This window comes from Tursiops truncatus, chromosome 1 (assembly GCF_011762595.2).
Source record: "Tursiops truncatus isolate mTurTru1 chromosome 1, mTurTru1.mat.Y, whole genome shotgun sequence".
Lineage (NCBI taxonomy): Eukaryota > Metazoa > Chordata > Mammalia > Artiodactyla > Delphinidae > Tursiops > Tursiops truncatus.
Genome location: NC_047034.1, coordinates 27,677,762 through 27,698,014, shown reverse-complemented (window position 1 = coordinate 27,698,014; position 20,253 = coordinate 27,677,762). Strand labels below are relative to the sequence as shown.

The window sequence follows — 20,253 nt, the reverse complement described above, 5'->3', positions numbered from 1 at the left end:
CTTTCTGGGTTACTAGGTTCGTGGATTGATGTCTAACAATACCCATTGTATATTTGTGATTTGCGTTTTGTAATTAAGAGGAACAATGGGAGTCCATTGGGTCTCGTTATATATAATGGTTGGTTTAATTTGTTTCGCTTCTATCTTGTTAATTGTAAATTGATCATTAAGATTTGAATTCTAATCTGTCACCAGGGTTGTGGGTATTGAGGCTAGAGCAATGATCCTAGCTTTAATCACTGATGATGAGAAACAAATTTTATAATTTTGGTACATATTGCAGTTCATATATTTTAACACTGTATTTTATGGTGTTATAAATATTGTTAAATGACTTTTAGTGTAGTTTTACTGTGTGGACTATAATGTATAAATTATATTACTGTTTTGGCAACAGTAGGTATCCAACTGTGTGAGTTTAATTGAAGTAAAGAACACATACCCGGTTGAACTATTTTTTTTTCCCTGGCATGTTCAGATGATGTTAGTTTGGGATGCTACAAAAATTATATTCTACAAGAAGAAACTGATATTGTCCTCTGCTAATTATTACCGAAAGTTGAATGAGACTCTAAAAGAGTAAAAAATTAAGGGGTCATGTTTTTCCTTAAAAAGCAATTATCACTGTAATCCTAATTATTGTAGTAAAATATTATACTTCATGAAAATGTAATTACACAGTATAACTGGTATATAAAAATGCAGTGAGAAGTTCATGCTTCTGTAAAGGCAGAAATTACCTAAATTTTCTATGAAAATGGATTAGAATCAATTTTCTTTTTATATGACACTAGGATAATCATGCCACAAATGTAATCTCAAGCTAACATAGAAGCTCGTAAGTTTACTCTTTGAACTTTGTAAACTGCTAGTTCTTTCAATATATCATGGACTCTAGACAGATAAAAGATGATGTCCATGTACATATACCAAATTTTTATTGAACATTGGAAGTTGGTAGGCAAATTACTATTGTAAACAAAGAAAAGCATACACATAAAATATGCAAAGCAGAAAAGTACTGTAGCAATAAAGTACTTGATAATAATATGTACTTTACAATTAACATTTATATTTTTGAAATTCTGTATATAAGATATCCTCAATATAGGGCATTTGGTTATAAATGCAAAGAAGAATTAAAGAAAAAAATTTCCTGTAACATTACCATCCAGCTAACTATGTTTAACTTTTGACATGTTTACTTTCAGTCATTTTCCATGTGTAGGTAAATGTGTATGTTACCATACATTTATATTGTGAGTGATATACATATGTGTGTGTGTGTGTATATATATATATATATATATATATAGTTTTACATCCTACTTTTTTTACTTAATATTATCTGATGAACACTTTTCTACATCAGTAAATACTCAGGAAACATAATTTTAGTTGAATCATTTGTATGAATAATAATTCATCAGAATTTTAAACTCTTTTAAAATGTAATGAATAATATAATAATAATTTTATACATAAATCTGAATTTTTTCATGATTTTCTTAGTTGAGATGTCTAAAAGGGGATTGCTGGTCCAAAGACTGTGAACCCTGTTAAGGCTGTTAATGTGTATGACTTTGCTCAAGTACTGCACTAAATTCTGCTCAGTATATATGTGCACATAGCAGTTTGTGACAAAAGAAGTGAGAGGTTTTTCAAAAAAGGAGTTGAGGGGCCATGTTGCACAGTGGGTGGGACAACCCCTTTAGAGTTGGACAGACCAATGTTTGTGTCTGGGCTTGGGTAATCATCATTTAGGTGACCTTAGGCGAATTATTAAACCTCATATTTACCTCCCAGAGAAAAGGGAATAAACACTTACCTTGTAGAATTAATTGAGATATAATGTAAAGGATGAATTCCACTACCTAGTGTAGTGTAGGCGTACAGTAAATGTTTTATTAGGCATTTCTTTGAATAATAGGGAAATTGAATGTTTTATAAATGTTTATTGATCATTTATGTTTCTTCCTCTGTATTTTTCATATCCCTTGTACTTTTTTAATTGGAATTTTGATGAAGAGTGGGGATAGCAGTTTATTATATAATGCTTCTAATATTCATTTGTCTCATTTTTTACGTTCCCTTTTTTTAATTTCGAAAAATTTGTTCCCAGTTCTTTTTATTTCTTAAGAATTTTTTCAAAATCAAGGTGACTTTATTTTTTGTTTTAAATATTACAATACATGTCCATTGTAAAAATTCAGAAAATACAGAAAAGGAAAAAAAAATATTTTATATTTCTAATCTGGACACCAAGAGATAATCAATATTAATATGTGGAATACATGTCAAAATATTTTTTATTTTATAAAATAAAATTACCTTATGCTGATTTTTAATATTTTCCTTTTTTACCAATATGTCATATTTTTAGGTCAATATATAACACCAATAAATAGCCATATTATCAGAATAGCATCTTGATATTTCTTTTTTAAAGTAATGTAACTAATCATCTGTTGATACATTTCTGGGTTAAGTTTTCATATATTGGGTTGCAGAGCAAGATTGTTTCTACAAGGAACATGCTCATAAAAACATGATTTTGTTGTATGTAAAAGCTTTATATTCTTATATTGTAAAATCTATGTTTCCTTCGTGACTTTTCACAAGTGACTTGTTTTTCTGGGAAAGTACCTGAGAACAGATAAATATTCTTATGCATTTTTTTCTAATGCAGTTTAAGGATATTTTTGGGCCTTTTGGAATTTTAGTGCATAGTGCATATTGTGATAGGAAATACTAATCGTGGAAGAATACTAAATTAAAAATTTCATATAACTGCTCCTAAATTCTTTTATATTGTATGTGATTTTGAAAGGATAGACATAGTCATTATTTACTTATTTAGACTATTTCAAATATAAGTAAATTCTTATTAGAAGAAGTAAATATAGATTGAGTGCTTAATCTGAGCTTGAAAATGAGATAATCCATGCCCTTGTGTGTAATCTGTAATCTAGCAAGAAGGATGAGGCACAGAGCACAATTCACAGGAATAAATTATAAGCTAATGTATGCATAAAAGCTAGAGGTAGTTTCAAAAAATGTGCTGGCATACTGAGAACTGCAGGTATTAATCAGAGCAAGCTTTCTTCGAGGTGAAACTTGAACCAAGGTGAAAACAAAATGAGGAATGAGGTGAACTAAAAGCGAGCGATCGCTTCATGCCATGTGAAGCAGCTTGGTCCTTGGGATAAATTCCCTTAGCAAATCCAAATCTTTTCCAGGAAAAAAAAAAAAAAAAGTCTATGTCACCTAATGGAGGAATCCTTTCTTTGGAGGGAAATAATTTTACATCAAGCATCTCACATAAACCTCAAGAAACGAACCAGTTGTTAACTACTTGTATTTTAATGTGCACGACTTCTAAGCTTTCAGTTCTAACCTATGAGGCAGTGGAGTATGAGGAGATGGTGGAGTAAGGAGTAATGTTTAATTAAATCAAGGACAAAGTACAATTTTTCTTGGACAGATGTCTCTCTTAGCTTCAAATTTTGAGCCTTGAAATGGCCATCCAAGACACTGAAGAAGTAATGTTATTTCCTGACAAACACCAATCATCACCAAAGTAGATAGATATCTGTAATCCCAAATGAAATAATGTGAAAACAGAAAGAAAATTGGGGGAATGGTACCTCACTTAGCAAATGGAGGAAGGTGAGTCTTAAATGTCTGCAGACAGGGATACTTGTATGTGAAGCAAGCTGATCTGCTCTCAGGATCCCAGAAAGACTTAGAAGGCAGGAGTGGAATATAGGACTGAAGCCAAAGTTGACAGTTCTACCCCCACCCCATGCAGCCAGGTGACTATCCCTCCTCCACCCATAAAACTAGGAGCTTCCCCTCTGAAGAGATTAAACCAGCAGGCACTGGTGAAAATAGCTGCACTGAAATTAGAATAGAGGAATTAATTAAAAGTCTACATTCTGAAAAGTGAGTACACCACCCCTCTATTTCCAACCAGCTCCTAGACCACTGATGGTTAGGGTTGTACACAACAAGCAGGAAAATGGAGAATCCTTCTTTTGAGAAACAGAATGGCCACGGGGGAAAGAATTACGGATGCTGATAATATTGGGAATGTCCCATCAGAAAAGATGGCTTGCCACTCAATCATTCTACACTAAAGCCCACTTGTTTAGGGAAAATAAATGTACACAAATGCATGTGTAACCATAATATACTCCTTAAACAACAAGGACCAATATTTATGTAGTTGTTATGACATAAAACTGATACTGATTTAACTACAAACTGAAATATTAGTAATTACATTGACAAGCTGGAGGTGGAGTCAGGGGGCAGAGAACCATTTTTTTTTTTTTTTGCAGTGCGCGGGCCTCTCACTGTTGTAGCCTCTCCCATTGCGGAGCACAGGCCCTGGACGCGCAGGCCATTCCGCTCACAGGCCTAGCCGCTCCATGGCATGTGGGATCTTCCCGGACCGGGGCACGAACCTGTGTCCCCTGCATCAGCAGGCGGACTCTCAACCACTGTGCCACCAGGGAAGCCTCACCATTTTTTAAAACTATATGATTTTAATCATGTACCATTAAATTAGCTATGTTAATTAAAAGAAACAACTCTCTGTCAGAAATTAGGCCTGGGGTTGTTCCTGTAACAGCATGGTAGCTGGCCTGTAATAGATACTTACTAAATATTTGGTAAATTAATAGCTGTCTTTTTAAAAACGGGATTTGATTATTATCATTTTTGTCTTGTTCCTTGAAAAAACTCTCTCTGTTGAAGTTGTTATTCCTTTTTCTGTCTACCAGTTGAGTTCCTGCAGTGTGTATATCCTTCTACTAGACATTCTGTAATTTCTGAAATATTTTATTTTACATAAAATAATTTTTATTGACACTGTTATGTTTAAGTACAGAGTTCAAGAAAGTGATAAGATTATACAATAAAAACATGCTCTGGTAATAAGAACCTTTAACATCAGTCACTTCTGTGTTTACACCTCTCTAGATCTGAAATAGCTCAGCTCAGTCAAGAAAAAAGGTATACATGTGACAAACTGGAAAAGTTACAGAGAAGAAATGATGAATTGGAGGAACAGTGTGTCCAGCATGGGAGACTACATGAGATAATGAAGCAAAGGTAATAAAGACTTAATAATCAACTGATGTGCCACATATTGAATGTGTTTGGTTCAAAAACAGAATGGGAATTGCTGTGGAATAAATAGAATTCATGGTTACTATGGTACTCAAGGAACATGCTTAAAATCTAATATTTCTATATATTTATGCTTTCTCAATTTAGGTTGTTCTTATAATACACAGAGAGGAGAGCACATTCCCTCTTTACTGTTCTCTAAAGACACAGAAGTAGATTTAATATAGAACACTGTAGGAAAACCATCTACCTTTAAGGTGCAAGCTGGTAATGTAGCATGCAGGAATTTCAAAACTTCTCTTCTAGAAATTAGGTTTTGTATGTATTTTTGTAAGATACAACATGTAAGGCCTAAGAAGGTTAAATATATTGCTAGAGTCAGAATTTGACTCCAGACCCTTTGGTTCTTTCTAGTGGTGTACTTTGAGCAAGTTACTTAACCTCTCTGAGCATCAGTTTCTTCATCTATATATTGGAGCTAACAATAGCCACTTTGCACTTTGGTATAAAGATCAAATATAATATATGTAAAGCACCTGGCTCATAATAGCCACCTACTAAATGGAATCAATATTTACTCTCTTTTTCTAGATGGAGAAGCTCAAGCTGAGAGATACTAATGTATTTGCTCAAAGTGCCATATTGAGTAAGTTGGTAGAGTTCAAACTTGAATCATGATCTTTTGATTCCAAATTCCTTTCCTTTTTTGTGCAGTATTTTTTTGTGTGTGAAAAACACAGTCCCTTATATTTACTATAAATGTGTCACTCCTAATTTCTATATAGTGATGAATTACCGAGGAAAAAAAATCTCAGCAATCACATACATAACAGCAGTTAACCTTCCAGTGGAGGTAGTTTTCTTGGCATCCATCTCCCCGTTTCTATCCCATCCCCAGACACCCCAGGCCTACTCTGTTTCAAAATCAATTGTTCATATAACTGAGGGGAAAAGAAAATATTTAAATACTCCCTTTATCATTATTTTTTAATTTAAAGTAAACATAGAGTCCCTCGGCAGGGGCAGGAGGAATGTTTATAAATTTGATCACTTTCTCTATTGAAGAGAAGAAAGGTAGTCAGAAAGTGACACCAAAATATTAAAATATGAGTATATTTATAAAGAATTAATCATTCATTTATTTTCTAAGCCAGAGATCAGCAAACTATTTCTGTAAAGGACCAGAGAGTAAAATATTTTAGGCTTCCTGGGCCATGAGTAGTCTCTGTCACGTAGTCTTTGTTTTGTTTTTCTTTACAGCCCTTTAAAAAGACAAAAACCATTCTTAGCTAGAAGCCCAACAAAATGAGTGAAAAGATTTGGACCTTGGGCTATAATTTGCTCCTGTACTATGCAACCAACTCATCTTTCTAATATTTCTTTTCTTAGATCTGTATATTGTTTTAGAGTTCACAAAATTCACCTCACACATGTTTCCTTACCTGAAACAAACCTGGGAAGTAGTTGTTATTATCATCTTCCTTTCCAGGTGGAAAACTAAGGCTCAGAAAGATAAAGTTGCCAACTGAAGGTCAGATAGTAAATTAATCATTCATTCATTGATATGAATGATAGTAAATTCATTCATTCAACAAATATTTATTGATTGCTACCATGTGTCATGTTCTCCGCCACATGCTGGGAATAAAATAGCAAAGTAAATATAATTCCTAGTCTAATGGAGTTTACAGCCTTATAGGGAAGATAGATATTGACAAGAAAATTTCACAGATATCTAATTAATTGCAGTAATGATTAGTTATATGAAAACGAAATATACTTTGTGATATAAGCACATTTAATAAGGTGACTTACCCTGATCAGAAGAAGTTTCAATGAAAAAAATGACACTTGAAATGAATCTGTGAGTGGCAATATAGGGATTATTAGTCCTAGGGCAGGAGCTGGCAAATTGTACCCCAGCCCAAGCCCACTTTGTATGGCTCAAGAACATAGTCATGCTCATTTGTTTACATGTTATCTGTGGCTCCTTTCACCCTACAATGAGTAGGTGAGTCAAAGACTGGCCTATTGGCTCACAAAGCCTAAAATATTTACTATCTCGCCCTCTCCTAAAAAAGTTTGCCAGCTCCTCTTCTAGAGAAAAGAAAACTGTAAATTGAAGGTCCTGAGATAGGACTTTTAAAGAAGGAAAGAAACTGTGTTTAACATAAAGAATAATGGAAAAAATAGCATGTGGTGAGGTTGGAGAGGCAGGTGAGGGCCGGATAAAGACAAGGGCTTTAAGTTTTTATTGTAGACCTTTCACTTTATCCTTTTACTAAAAGGAAGATATTAAAAGATTTTTAAAAAAACAAAGGAGAATTATGTGATCAAATTTGCATTTTAAAAATAGCATTCCAGCTCCAGAGTAGATAATGGATTGGAGCAGAGCCATGGTGTTTACACAAGACCAGTTAGGGAGCTAGTAGAGCAGTTAGTCAAGTGATGATGATGGCTTAGATTGAACTGATAATAATGATGCTAGAAGTAAACAGATTGGTGAAATATATAGGAGGTGAAATCAACAGGACTTAATGACTGATTGGCTATGTTGGGTAGAGAACAGTGCATATCCATATTTCTGACATGAGCAATACGTACATAGTGGTAGTACTTAGTGAGAATAGAAAATACACAAAATAAGAAGGTTTGTGGTCGAGATGGCCTGGGTTTGGGATAAGATCAAGTGTTAGGTTTCGACCCTGTTGAATTTAATGTTCAAGAGCATTGTACAAATGGGTATGTTGAATAAGCATGGAGACACAAGGGACTAAGCTCAGGAGTGAGGACTGGGCTGGAGATAGAAATCCCCACTGGCTTACAGAGAATATTAGAAACCTTGGGAGTAAATGAGGTCACCTAGAGAAATAAAGTGAGAAGGAAGATGGGCTTACTGAATCCTAAAGAACATCAAAAGTTTTAAAGGTAAGGTAACCTGAGAAATAAGTAGAAACTGAAAAGGCTTGTTATCATGCATGCCGACAGATGGAAATACTTCAGGAAAGAGGAGGTGATCTACCAGATGCTGCTGAGTGATTAAATAAGACTGAAAAGTATCCATTGGACTTAGTGACATGGACAGCACTGGTTATGTTAACAAAAATATTTGTACTGGAAGAGTGGGTACAGAAATCATATAATATGGATTGAAAACAGTGTGAGTTGAAAAATTGAAATAGCAAATTTAAACCACTTTTTCATAAGATTTGGGTGCACAGAAAAGAGGGAAGCAAGAGAAAGCAAGAGACAGACCAACCAACTGGTGGTGGGTAGACGTATTGGGAGGGGCATTTTGGAAAAGAGAATTTTTTGAGTTGTAGTAGATGTGAACTTATTAAATTCTGATTGTCAAGATTATTAAAGTTATAAAGTCAGGAAAGTTACATTTTCCAGCTGGTAGTTTGGAACCCCTGGTGTCCACAAAGGCAGACCAGGGAATTCAGGCTAAAGATAGCAATGGTATTTCTTTCTAGTTATATTTTAAAATAAGTATTGATTCATATATTTCTCCGTAGAAAGTAGAACCGCGTGAGAACTCCACAGTGTATACAGAGGGAGCAAGCCCTCGAGCTAGTGGAAATGGGCTGAACGCACTCATGTGTTCTCATGTGATTTAGTATTATGTCACCAACCCCCAGAAATCCTGGTTGTTTTTTTGGTTATACACTTTCACATTTTTTAAAAATTTCTTATGGTAGTGTATTGTTTAAATTATATACATAAAAACCATTGAATGGGGACTTCCCTAGTGACAGTGGTTAAGAATCCGCCTGTCAATGCAGGAGACACGGGTTCGATCCCTGGTCCGGGAAGATCCCACATGCTGTGGAGCAACTAAGCCCGTGTGCCACAACTACTGAGCCTGCACTCTAGAGCCCATGAGCACTGAGCCCGTGTACCACAACTACTGAAGCCCGTGTGCCTAGAACCCGTGCTCCACAACAAGAGAAGCCCATGCACAGCAATGAAGAGTAGCCCTGGCTCACTGCAACTAGAGGAAAGCCCACGAACAGCAACGAAGACCCAACACAGCCAAAAGAAAAAAAAAAAAAAGATAATAATAATTAATAAATAAATAATTTAAAAAAACATTGAATGATGACATGAAGCTGCTGACTGAAATGTAACAAACTAATTATTAATTTAGAACTGGTAATTCTTTTATAAACTGCCTCACAATGATCTTTAACAAATCTGTAAGCTGTATTTTTCTAATAGAAATTTTGTTCCTTGAAAACTAGGGTTAAAAATAAGAAGTAAAATATTGATTTTTATCTAATTCAACATTAAATTTTGGAGGACTGTTCATTATTTTCTGAGAAGTGCTCGAAAAAACAAAATATTGGCAAATAGAATCCAACAGCATTTAAAAAGAATTACACACCACAGTCAAGTAGGATTTATTCTAAGTATGCAAGTCTGGTTCATTATTTGAAAATTAAATGTAATCTATCACATCAATAAGCTAAAAAAGAAAAATCGCATGATCACATTAATAGATGCAGAAAAAGCTTTTGACAAAATCCAAACACATTCATGATTTTAAAAAACTCTCAGTAAACTAGAAATAGAGGGAAACTTTCTCAACTTGATAAAGAATATCTTAAAAAAGAAACCCTACAGCTAACATTATACTTAATGGTGAGAAACTCAAAGCTTTCCCCATTGATCAGGTGTAAGTCAAGATTATTCCCTTTTACCCATCCTTTTCAACATCATACTGGAAGTAATGCAATAAGACAAGAAAAGGAAATAAAAGGTATAAAGACTGGGAGGGAAGAGGAAAAAAAACCTTTCTTGATTGCAAGATGACATGATCATCTATGTAGAAAATCTGAAAGAATTGATGAAAAATTCTTGGAACTAAAAAGCAATTATGGCAAGTTGCAAGGTACAAGGTTAATATCTGAAAGTTATTTGCTTTCCTATATACCAGCAATGAACAAGTGGAATTTGAAATTAAAAACACAATACCGTTTACATTAGCCCCCCTAAAATGAAAAGTTTTGGTATAAATCTAACAAATTATGTACAAGATCTAGATGTGGAAAACTATAAAACTCTGATGAATAAAATTAAAGAAGAACTAATAAATAGAGAGATATTCAGGTTAATGGTTAAGAAGACCCAGTATCAAAGGAGGTCAAGATGGTGGAGGAGTAGGAGGATATGGAGTTCATCTCTCCCCACAGATGCATCAAGAATACATCTACAGGGCTTCCCTGGTGGCTCAGTGGTTGAGAGTCTGCCTGCCAACGCAGGGGACATGGGTTCGTGCCCTGGTCTGGGAAGATCCCACATGCCGCGGAGCGGCTGGGCCCGTGAGCCATGGCCACTGAGCCTGCGCGTCCGGAGCCTGTGCTCCACAATGGGAGAGGCCACAGCAGTGAGAGGCCCGCGTACCACAAAAAAAAAAAGAATACATCTACAAATGGAACAAGTCTCACAGAGCACTGGCTGAACACTGGCAGAGGACCTTGGACACCAAAAAGGACAAGAAAGATCCCCCATAACCTGGTAAGATGAAAGAAAGAAGAAGGGGGAAAGAAGAGGAGAGGAAGCTGGACGTGAACGACAGCCCTGGGGTGGAGCTTGAGGAGAGGAGAGGTTCCTGCATCTGGAGAAGCCCCCTCACTGGTGGAGAGATCAGTTGGGACAGAAGGGGAGCTTTGGGGCTATCAGAAGAGAGTGCAGCAACTGTTCTGTGGCAGGTAAGACAGAGTGAGACCTACACAGATGGTTCGTGCCACAGTCCTGTGTGCCCCTGCCCTAGATGTGTCCCTGGTGAGGATGGGGGCTGCGTGCTGGAATGTGGTGTTTGGAGAGCAAACCTGGGTAGAGGACTGCTGTTGGCTATAAGGAGACAGCCTGAGGGGACAGGAGTGAGGACATTGCAACCAGGAATGCCTGTGGAGGAAACCCAGGCTGCCATAGAAGCAAAGCACCATTGTTAAGTGATGTGTAAGGGGCAGAGCTGCCATTGCAGGCTCTCTCCCCATGTGCCACTCCTGCCTCCCTGGGCACTAGGAAGGGCCCCTGCTGGGGCCAGCCCTCTTGAGCCAGCAGCCGGGTATAAGGAGGGGCCCCTGCCAGGGCTAGCCTCTTGTGCAGGGGGCCAGGCATTAGGCGGGGCCCCCACCAGGGCCGGTTCTATCACGCTGGCAGCCAGGCACTGGGGGACCCCTCTGGGGCCTGCTCTCTCCTGCCTGTGGCTGGGTGTTAGGAGGCCCCCCCCACCACAAGGTCTCTTGTGCCCGCGATGGCTGGTTCCCTCACATGCCTTGTCACCACCGGGGCCAGCTTCCCCACATGCCTCATCAACACTAGGGCTGGCTCGCCCACGCCTGTGGCTGGGTATTAGGAAGAGCCCCCACTGGGGCTGACTCTCTTGTGCCTGCGGCCACCAGCTCCCCCTAATGCCTGTTGCTGCCAGGGGTCCTGTGACCCCAGCCACCGTGCTGCTGCCACAACCCCTGCTTGCCGGGGTGGACTGCTGTACTCCAGGGCAGCCTTGACAGCAGACCCCTATGGGTGGCCCACAAGCAGAGGTGGGACTGAAACCACAACTGAGCCCTAGGGGCCATGCAACTAAGAAAGAAAAGCTGAAACCTCTCCACACAGCTGTTCAAACCATGAATTGACAATGCTGTGACTGGCTTTGTAAACTCAGTGCCTACAGAACATCTGAATGAACAGCCAGTGCTCCTGCAACCAAGATGGGCCTAGCTTTAGCAGCTGTAGATTTTGTCGGCACATACACATGGGGGTTGGGCCAGACTAGAGTCAGAGCTGCCCCCATAGCACCCATAGTGGGTCCAATCCATGATTACTACAATCCTGGGACCTGATTTAAGTGGATCTATGCAGGTGGCCTGGTGAAAACAACGTCTGAGAGACACCAGGGCCAACTGCCGGCATACCCACAGTTAAGGTGGGGCCTAGAGCAGTGCCAACAACAGTGTAAGAGAGCTCGCACAACAGGTGAAAAGTGACATAACAGAGCACAGCCACAGGTGAACAGGTCCAGAGGAGGAATACTCAGAGGCTTCCCTCCCAGTGGGAGTACTCCAATCCTACCTACCTCACACCGCAGATCAGAAACACAGCTAAGAAACAGATCTGAGGGCCTCTACTCCAACAACTAGGGAGCAGACCCCATGTCTGACAGGGCAGTGACAACCACAGAGCAAAGGGGAGGCCCTGCTCAATATCCAGTGCTGGCTCTGTTCACCACAACATCAGTCACACCTCCTGTAAAGGGGATAATGGCCAGCATACACTGAGGAAGAGGTGGCAAACATCTATACTAAAAACAACCCTCACACCAAAAAATATTAAACCCATGCAGGCTACATAGGGACATTTCCACATAAATAGCCCTCCAAGACAGTCTGAGGGTCTGGAATTGGGTAGAAGAACCCCCAGACCATTTAGCCATGAGGGCCAGCAGGGCTTGAGTGCAGGAACTCCATAGGGCTGGGAGAAACAGAGACTAAACCCTTGGATGGCACACAGAAGGTCTCACATGCACTGGGACCCGGCACAAAGCAGTACCTCAGTAGCAACCTGGGCTACACCTACCTAGAGGTCTTAGAGGGTGTCCTGGGGAGGGGAAGGTCGACTATCCGACTATCGCTCACCCACGAGGGCAAGAACACTGGTAGCAGAAGCCCCAGGGAATATTGATTGGAGTGAGATCTTCTGGAGGTCCATATTTTGGCACCAAGACCCAGCCCCACCCAACAACCTGTGGCTCCAAAGCCGGAAAACCTCAGGCCAAACAACCACCAAGATAGGAATACAGCCCCACCCATCAGAAGACAGGCTGCCTAAAGTTGTACTGAGCTCACATCCACCTCAAAACACACCCCTTGATGTGGCCCTGAAGGGGCCACAGAAGGACAAGATCCAGCTGCACCCATGAGAGGACAGGCACCAGTCTCTTCCACCAGGAAGGCTGCACAAGCCCCTGGATCAAACTCACCCACCAGGGAGCAGACACCAGAAGCAAGAGAACTACAATCCTGCAGCCTGTGGAAAGGACACCACAACACAGAAAGTTAGACAAAATGAGATGACAGAGAAATATGTTACAAAAGAAGGAACAACATAAAAACCCACAAGAACAACTAAATGAAGAGGAGATAGGCAATCTACCTGAAAAAGAATTCAGAGTAATGATAGTAAAGATGATCCAAAATCTTTGAAAAAGAGTGGAGGGATAGATCAAGAAGATACAAGAAATGTTTAACAAGGAGCTAGAAGATTTAAAGTACAAACAAACAGATGAACAATACAATAACTGAAATGAAAAATGCAGTAGAAGGAATCAATAGGAGAATAACTGAGGCAGAAGAATGAATAAGTGAGGTGGAAGACAGAGTGGTGGAAATCACTGCCACAGAACAGAATAAAGAAAAAGGAATGAAAAGAAATGAGGACAGTCTCAGAGATCTCCGGGATAATAATAAGCACACCAACATTCTCATTATAGGGGTACCAGAAGGAGAAGAGAAAGAGAAAGAGCCTGAGAAAATAATTGAAGATATTTTAGCCATAAACTTCCCTAACATGAGAAAGGAAGCACTCACTCAGTCCAGGAAGCACAGAGAATCCCACACTGGATGAACCCAAGGAGGAACATGCCAAGACACATATTAATCAAACTGGCAAAAATTAAAGACAAAGGAAAACTGTTAAAAGCAACAAGGGAAAAGCAACAAATAACATATGAGGGAATCCTGATTATTATTATCAGCTGATTTTTCAGCAGAAACTCTGCAGGCCAGAAAGAGAGTGGCATGATATATTTCAAGTGATGAAAGGGAAAAACCTACAACCAAGAATACTCTACCCAGCAAGGCTCTCGTTCAGATTCGATGGAGAAAACCAAAGCTTTACAGACAAGCAAAAGCTAAGAGAATTCAGCACCATGAAATCAGTTTTACAACAAATGCTAAAGGGACTTTCGTAGGCGGGAAAGAGACTAGCAAATTAAAACAACCTTGTACATATATAGACTGCTAAATTAAAACCTCATGGGAATAGCAAACCCAAAAACTACAATAGATACACAAACAAGAAAGAAAAAGCAACCCAAACACAACACTAAGGATGATCATCAAACCACAAGAGAAGGCAACAAAAAAGTAAGGGAAGAAAAAATAAAATCCAAAACAGTTAAGAAAATGGCAGTAGAAATATACATATTGATAATTACCTTAAATGCAAATGGATTAAATGCTCCATCCAAAAGACATAGACTGGCTGAATGGATATGCTGTCTACAGAGACCCACTTCAGACCTAGGGACACATACAGACTGAAAGTGAGGGGATGGAAAAAGATATTCCATGCAAATGGAAATTAAAAGAAAGCTGAAGTAGCAATACTCATATCAGACAAAATAGACTTTAAAATAAAGACTGTTGTAAGAGATAAGGAAGGACACTACATAATGATCAAGGGATCCATCCAAGAATGTATAAAAATTGTAAATTATATGCACCAAACGTAGGAGCACCTCAATTTATAAGCCAAATGCTAACATCCATCAAAGGGGAAATTGACAATAACACAATAATAGTGGGGGATTTTAACACCCCACTTACACCAATGGACAGATCATCCAGACAGAAAATTAATAAGGAAACACAAGCCTTAAATGGCACATTAGACCAGAGAGACTTAGCTGATATCTATAGGACATTCCATCCGAAAGCAGTGGAATACACTTTCTTCTCAAGTACATGTGGAACATTTTCTAGGATAGATCACATCTTGGGCCAAAAATCAAGCCTATGTAAATTTAAGAAAATTGAAATCATATCAAGCATCTTTTCAAGCTACAGACTATGAGATTAGAAATCAATTGCAGAAAAAAAACTGTTAAAAACACAAACACATGGAGACTAAACAATATGTTACTAAATAACCAAAGGATCACTGAAGAAATCAAAGAGGAAATCAAAAAAAATACTTAGAGACAAATGACAATAAAAACACCACAATCCAAAACCTATGGGATGCAGCAAAAGCAGTCTTAAGAGGGAAGTTTACAGCAATACCATCTTACCTCAGGAAACAAGAAAAATCTCAAGTAAACAACCTAACCTTACACCTAAAGCAACTAGAGATAGAAAAACAAACAAAACCAAAAAACAAACAAAATCATAAAGATCACAGCAGAAATAAATGAAATAGAGGTGAAGAAAACAATAGCAAAGATGGATGAAACTAAAAGTTGGTTCTTTGAGAAGATAAACAAAATTGTTAAATCTTTAGCCAGACTCATAAAGAAAAAAAGGGAGAGGACTCAAATCAATAAAATTAGAAATGAAAAAGGATCCGTTACAATGGACACAACAGAAATACAAAGGATCATAAGAGACTACTACAAGCAACTATATGCCAATAAAATGGACAACCAGGAAGAAATGGACAAATTCCTAGAAAGGTATAACCTTCCAAGACTGAACAAGGAAGAAATAGAATGTATGAACAGAACAATCACGTGTACTGAAATTGAAACTGATTAAAAATCTTCCAACAAACAAAAGTCCAGATGGCTTCACAGGTGAGTTCTGTCAAACACTTAGAGAAGAGTTAACACCTATCCTTCTCAAACTCTTCCCAAAAATTGCAGAGGGAGGAACACTCCCAAGTTCATTCTACAAGGCCACCATCACCATGATACCAAAACCAGACAAAGATATCACAAAAAAAGAAAATTACAGGCCAATATCATTGATAAATATAGATGTAAAAATTCTCAACAAAATACTAGCAAACTGAATCCAACAACACATTAAAAGGATCATACACCATGATCAAGTGGAATTTATCCCAGGGATGCAAGGATTTTTCAATATCTGCAAATCAATCAATGTGATATACCACATTAACAAACTGAAGAATAAAAACCATATGATTATCTCAATAGATGCAGAAAAAGCTTGTGACAAAATTCAACACCCATTTATGAAAAAAACTCTCCAGAAGTTTTTATCAGAGGGCATAGCAGGCATAGAGGGAACCTACTTCAACATAATAAAGGCCACATACGACAAACCCACAGCAAACATCATCCTCGACGGTGAAAAACTGAAAGCATTTCCTCTAAGATCAGGAAGAAGACAAGGATGTCCACCCTAGCCATTTTCATTCAACATAGTTTTGGAAGCCCAAGCCATGGCAATCAGAGAAGAAAAAGAGATAAAAGGAATTCAAATTGGAAAAGAAGTAAAACTGTCACTGTTTGCAGATGACATGATACATAGAAAATGCTAAATATGCTACTAGAAAACTATTAGAGCTCATCAATGAATTTGGTAAATTTTCAGGATACAAAATAAATACATAGAAATCTCTTGCATTCCTGTACACTAACAATGAAAGATCAGAAAGAGAAATTAAGGAAACAATCCCATTTACCATCACATCAAGAAGAATAAAATACCTAAGAATAAACCTACCTAAGGAGGCAGAAGACCTGTACTCAGAAAACTATAAGATACTGATGAAAGAAATCAAAGATGACACAAACAGATGGAGAGCCATACCTTGTTCTTGGATTGGAAGAATCAATATTGTCAAAATGACTATACCACCCAAAGTAATCTACAGATTCAATGCAATCCCTATCAAATTACCAATAGCATTTTTCACAATCAGAACAGAAAATTTTGCAATTTGTATGGAAACACAAAAGACCCCGTATAGCCAAGGCAATCTTGAGAAAGAAAAACAGAGCTGGAGAAATCAGACTCCCTGACTTCAGACTATACTACAAAGTTACAGTAATCAAAACAGTATGGTACTGGCACAAAAAAACAGACATATAGATCAATGGAAAAGGATAGAAAGTCTAGAGATAAACCCACATGCCCATGGTCACCTAATCTATGACAAAGGAGGAAAGAATATACAATGGAGAAAAGACAGTCTCTTCAATAAGTGGTGCTGGGAAGATTGGACAGCTACCTGTAAAGAATGAAATTAAAATGCTGCCTAACACTGTACACAAAAATAAACTCAAAATGGATTAAAGATCTAAATGTAGGACCAGATACTATAAAACTCTTAGAGGAAAACATAGGCAGAACACTCTCTGACATAAATCACAGCAAGATCTTTTCTGATCCACCTCCTAGAGTAATGGAAGTAAAAACAAAAATAAACAAATGGGACTAAACTTAAAAGCTTTTGCACAGCAAAGGAAACCATAAACAAAACAAAAATACAACCCACAGAATGGGAGAAAATGTTTGCAAATGAAGCAACCGACAAGGGATTCATCTACAAAAAACAAACAGCTTCTGCAGCTCAATATCAAAACAACAAACAACCCAACCCCAAAATGGGGAGAAGATCTAAATAGACATTTCTCCAAAGAAGAAATACAGATGGCCAAGAGGCACATGAAAAGATGCTCAGCATCACTAATTATTAGAGAAATGCAAATCAAAACTACAGTGAGGTATCAGCTCGCACCAGTTAGAAAGACCATCATCAAAAAATCTCAAATAATAAATGCTGGAGAGGGTGTGGAGAAAAGGGAACCTTCCTATACTCTTGGTGGGAATGTAAATTGATACAGCCACTATGGAGAAAAGTATGGAGATTCATTAAAAAACTAAAAATAGAGCTACATATGATCCACCAATCCCACTCCTGGGCATGTATCCAGTGAAAACCATAATTAAAAAGGATACATGGGGCTTCCCTGGTGGCGCAGTGGTTGAGAGTCTGCCTGCTGATGCAGGGGACACAGGTTCGTGGCCCGGTCTGGGAAGATCCCACATGCCGCGGAGCGGCTAGGCCTGTGAGCCATGGCTGCTGAGGCTGCGCGTCCGGAGCCTGTGCTCCGCAACGGGAGAGGCCAGAACAGTGAGAGGCCCGCGTGCCGCAAAAAAAAAAAAAAAAAAAGGATACATGCACTCTAATGTTCATTGCAGCACTATTTACAACAGCCAGGATATGGAAGCAGCCTAAATGTCCATTGATGGAGGAATGGATAAAGAATATGTGGTACATATATACAATGGAATATTACTCAGCCATAAAAAATGAAATAATGCCACTTGCAGTGACATGGATGGACCTAGAGCTTGTCATACTGAGTGAAGTAAGTCAGACAGATAAAGACAGATATCATATGATATTACTTATATGTGGAATCTAAAGAAATGGTACAAATGAACTTATCTACAAAACAGAAATAAAGTCACAGATATAGAAAACAAACTTGTAGTTACCACAGGAGAAAGTAGGGAGAGGGATAAATTGGGAGATTGGGATTGACACGTACACACTACTATATATAAAATAGGTAACTAATAAGAACCTACTGAATAGCACAGGGAACTCTCTTCAATACTCTGTAATGACCTATGTGGGAATAGGATCTAAAACAGAGTGGAAGAAAAAGAAAAAAAAAAAAAAGAAGACTCAATATCGTCAAGATATCAGTTCTTCCCAGTTTGATCTGTATATTAATACAAGTGCAATCAAAATCCCAGCAAGGTATTTTGTGGATGGGGACAAGCTGCTTCTAAAGTTTCTGTATGGGAGGCAAAAGACCCAAAATAGCCAAAACAATTTCAATATAATGAAGAACAACGTTGGAGGACTGGATACTACCTGACTTCCAACTTACTATAAACCTACTGCAATTAAGACAGTGTAGTATTTAAGAAAGAACAAACAAATATATCTATGAAACAGAATAGAGAGCCCAGAAATAAACCCACATAAACATAGTCAACCAACCTTTGACAAAGTAACAAAGGCAGTACAGTGGAGCAAAGAAAGTCCTTTCAAAATATAATGCTGGGGCTTCCCTGGTGGCACAGTGGTTGAGAGTCCGCCTGCCAATGCAGGGGACATGGGTTCATGCCCCGGCCCGGGAAGATCCCACATGCCACGGAGCGGCTGGGCCCGTGAGCCATGGCCGCTGAGCCTGCGCGTCCGGAGCCTGTGCTCCGCAACGGGAGAGGCCACAACAGTGAGAGGCCCGCGTACCGCAAAAAAAAAAAATATATATATAATGCTGGAACAACTGGACATCCACATAGAGAAAAATGAATATAGACACAGATCTTACATCTTACATGAGATTAACTCAATATGGATCACAGACCTAAATATAAAATGCAAAATTATAAAACTCCTAGAAGATAACCTTGATGAACTTGGGAATGGTGATGACCTTTTAGTTATATCAAAAGCATGATACATGAAAGAAATAATTGGTAAGATGGACTTCATTAAAATTCACAACTTCTGCTTTGAGAAAGACAATGTCAAGAGAATTAGAAGACAAGCCACATACTAAGAGAAAATATTTGCAAAAGGCATATCTGTAAAGGACTGTTACCCAAAATATACAAAGAGCACTTAAAGTTCAAGAACAGGAAAACAAACAACCCAATTAAAAAATGGACCAAAGTCCTTGACAGATACCAAAGAAGAGATACAGATGGCAAATAAGCATATGAAAAATCCTCCATGTCATATGTCATCAGGGAAATGCAAGTTAAAATGGCAATGAGATACCACTACCCACCTATTTGAATGGCAAAAGTCTGGAACACTGACACCACCAAATGCTGATAAGTCTTTGTAGCAAAAGGAACTTTAATTCATTGCTGGTAGGAATGCAAAATGGTACAGTCACTCTGGAAGACAGTTTGGCAGTTTCTTGTAAAACCAAACATACAATCCAGCAATGGTGCTCCTTGGTATTTACCAAAGGGAGTTTAAAAGTTATGTCCACCACAAAACCTGCCCATGGATGTCTACAGCAACTTTATTCATAGTTGCCAAGACTTGGAAGAAACCAAGATGCCCTTCAGTAGGTGAATGGATAAATAAAGTGTGGTATATCCAGACAATGGAATATTCTTCAGCACTAAAAGGAAATGAGCTATCAGGTCATGGAAAGACCTGGAGGAAACTCAAATGCATGTTACTAAGTGAAAGAAGCAAATCTGAAAAAATTATATACTGTATGATTTCCAACTATGTGATATTCTCAAAAAGGCAAAAATATGGAGACAAGAAAAATATCAGTGGTTGCCAGGGGTTAGGGGTTGGGTGACTAGGTGGAGCACA

At 38.3% G+C, this 20,253-nt stretch overlaps 1 protein-coding gene across 9 annotated transcripts in view; it reads left to right on the top strand.

Moving 5' to 3' along the window:
* Positions 1-20,253, top strand: part of SDCCAG8 (SHH signaling and ciliogenesis regulator SDCCAG8) — a 262,314-nt gene that overhangs the window by 172,573 nt on the left and 69,488 nt on the right. For 7 of the 9 annotated variants that reach the window (XM_033851855.2, XM_019920402.3, XM_073801473.1 and 4 more), the window contains one exon: positions 4,987-5,118. In XM_033851855.2, the coding sequence (XP_033707746.1) occupies positions 4,987-5,118 (132 nt within the window). Of the gene's footprint in view, positions 1-4,986; positions 5,119-5,727; positions 5,783-8,921; positions 18,586-20,253 lie in introns of those variants that run through there. The other 2 variants (XM_033851860.2, XM_073801472.1) reach the window with 2 other exon arrangements.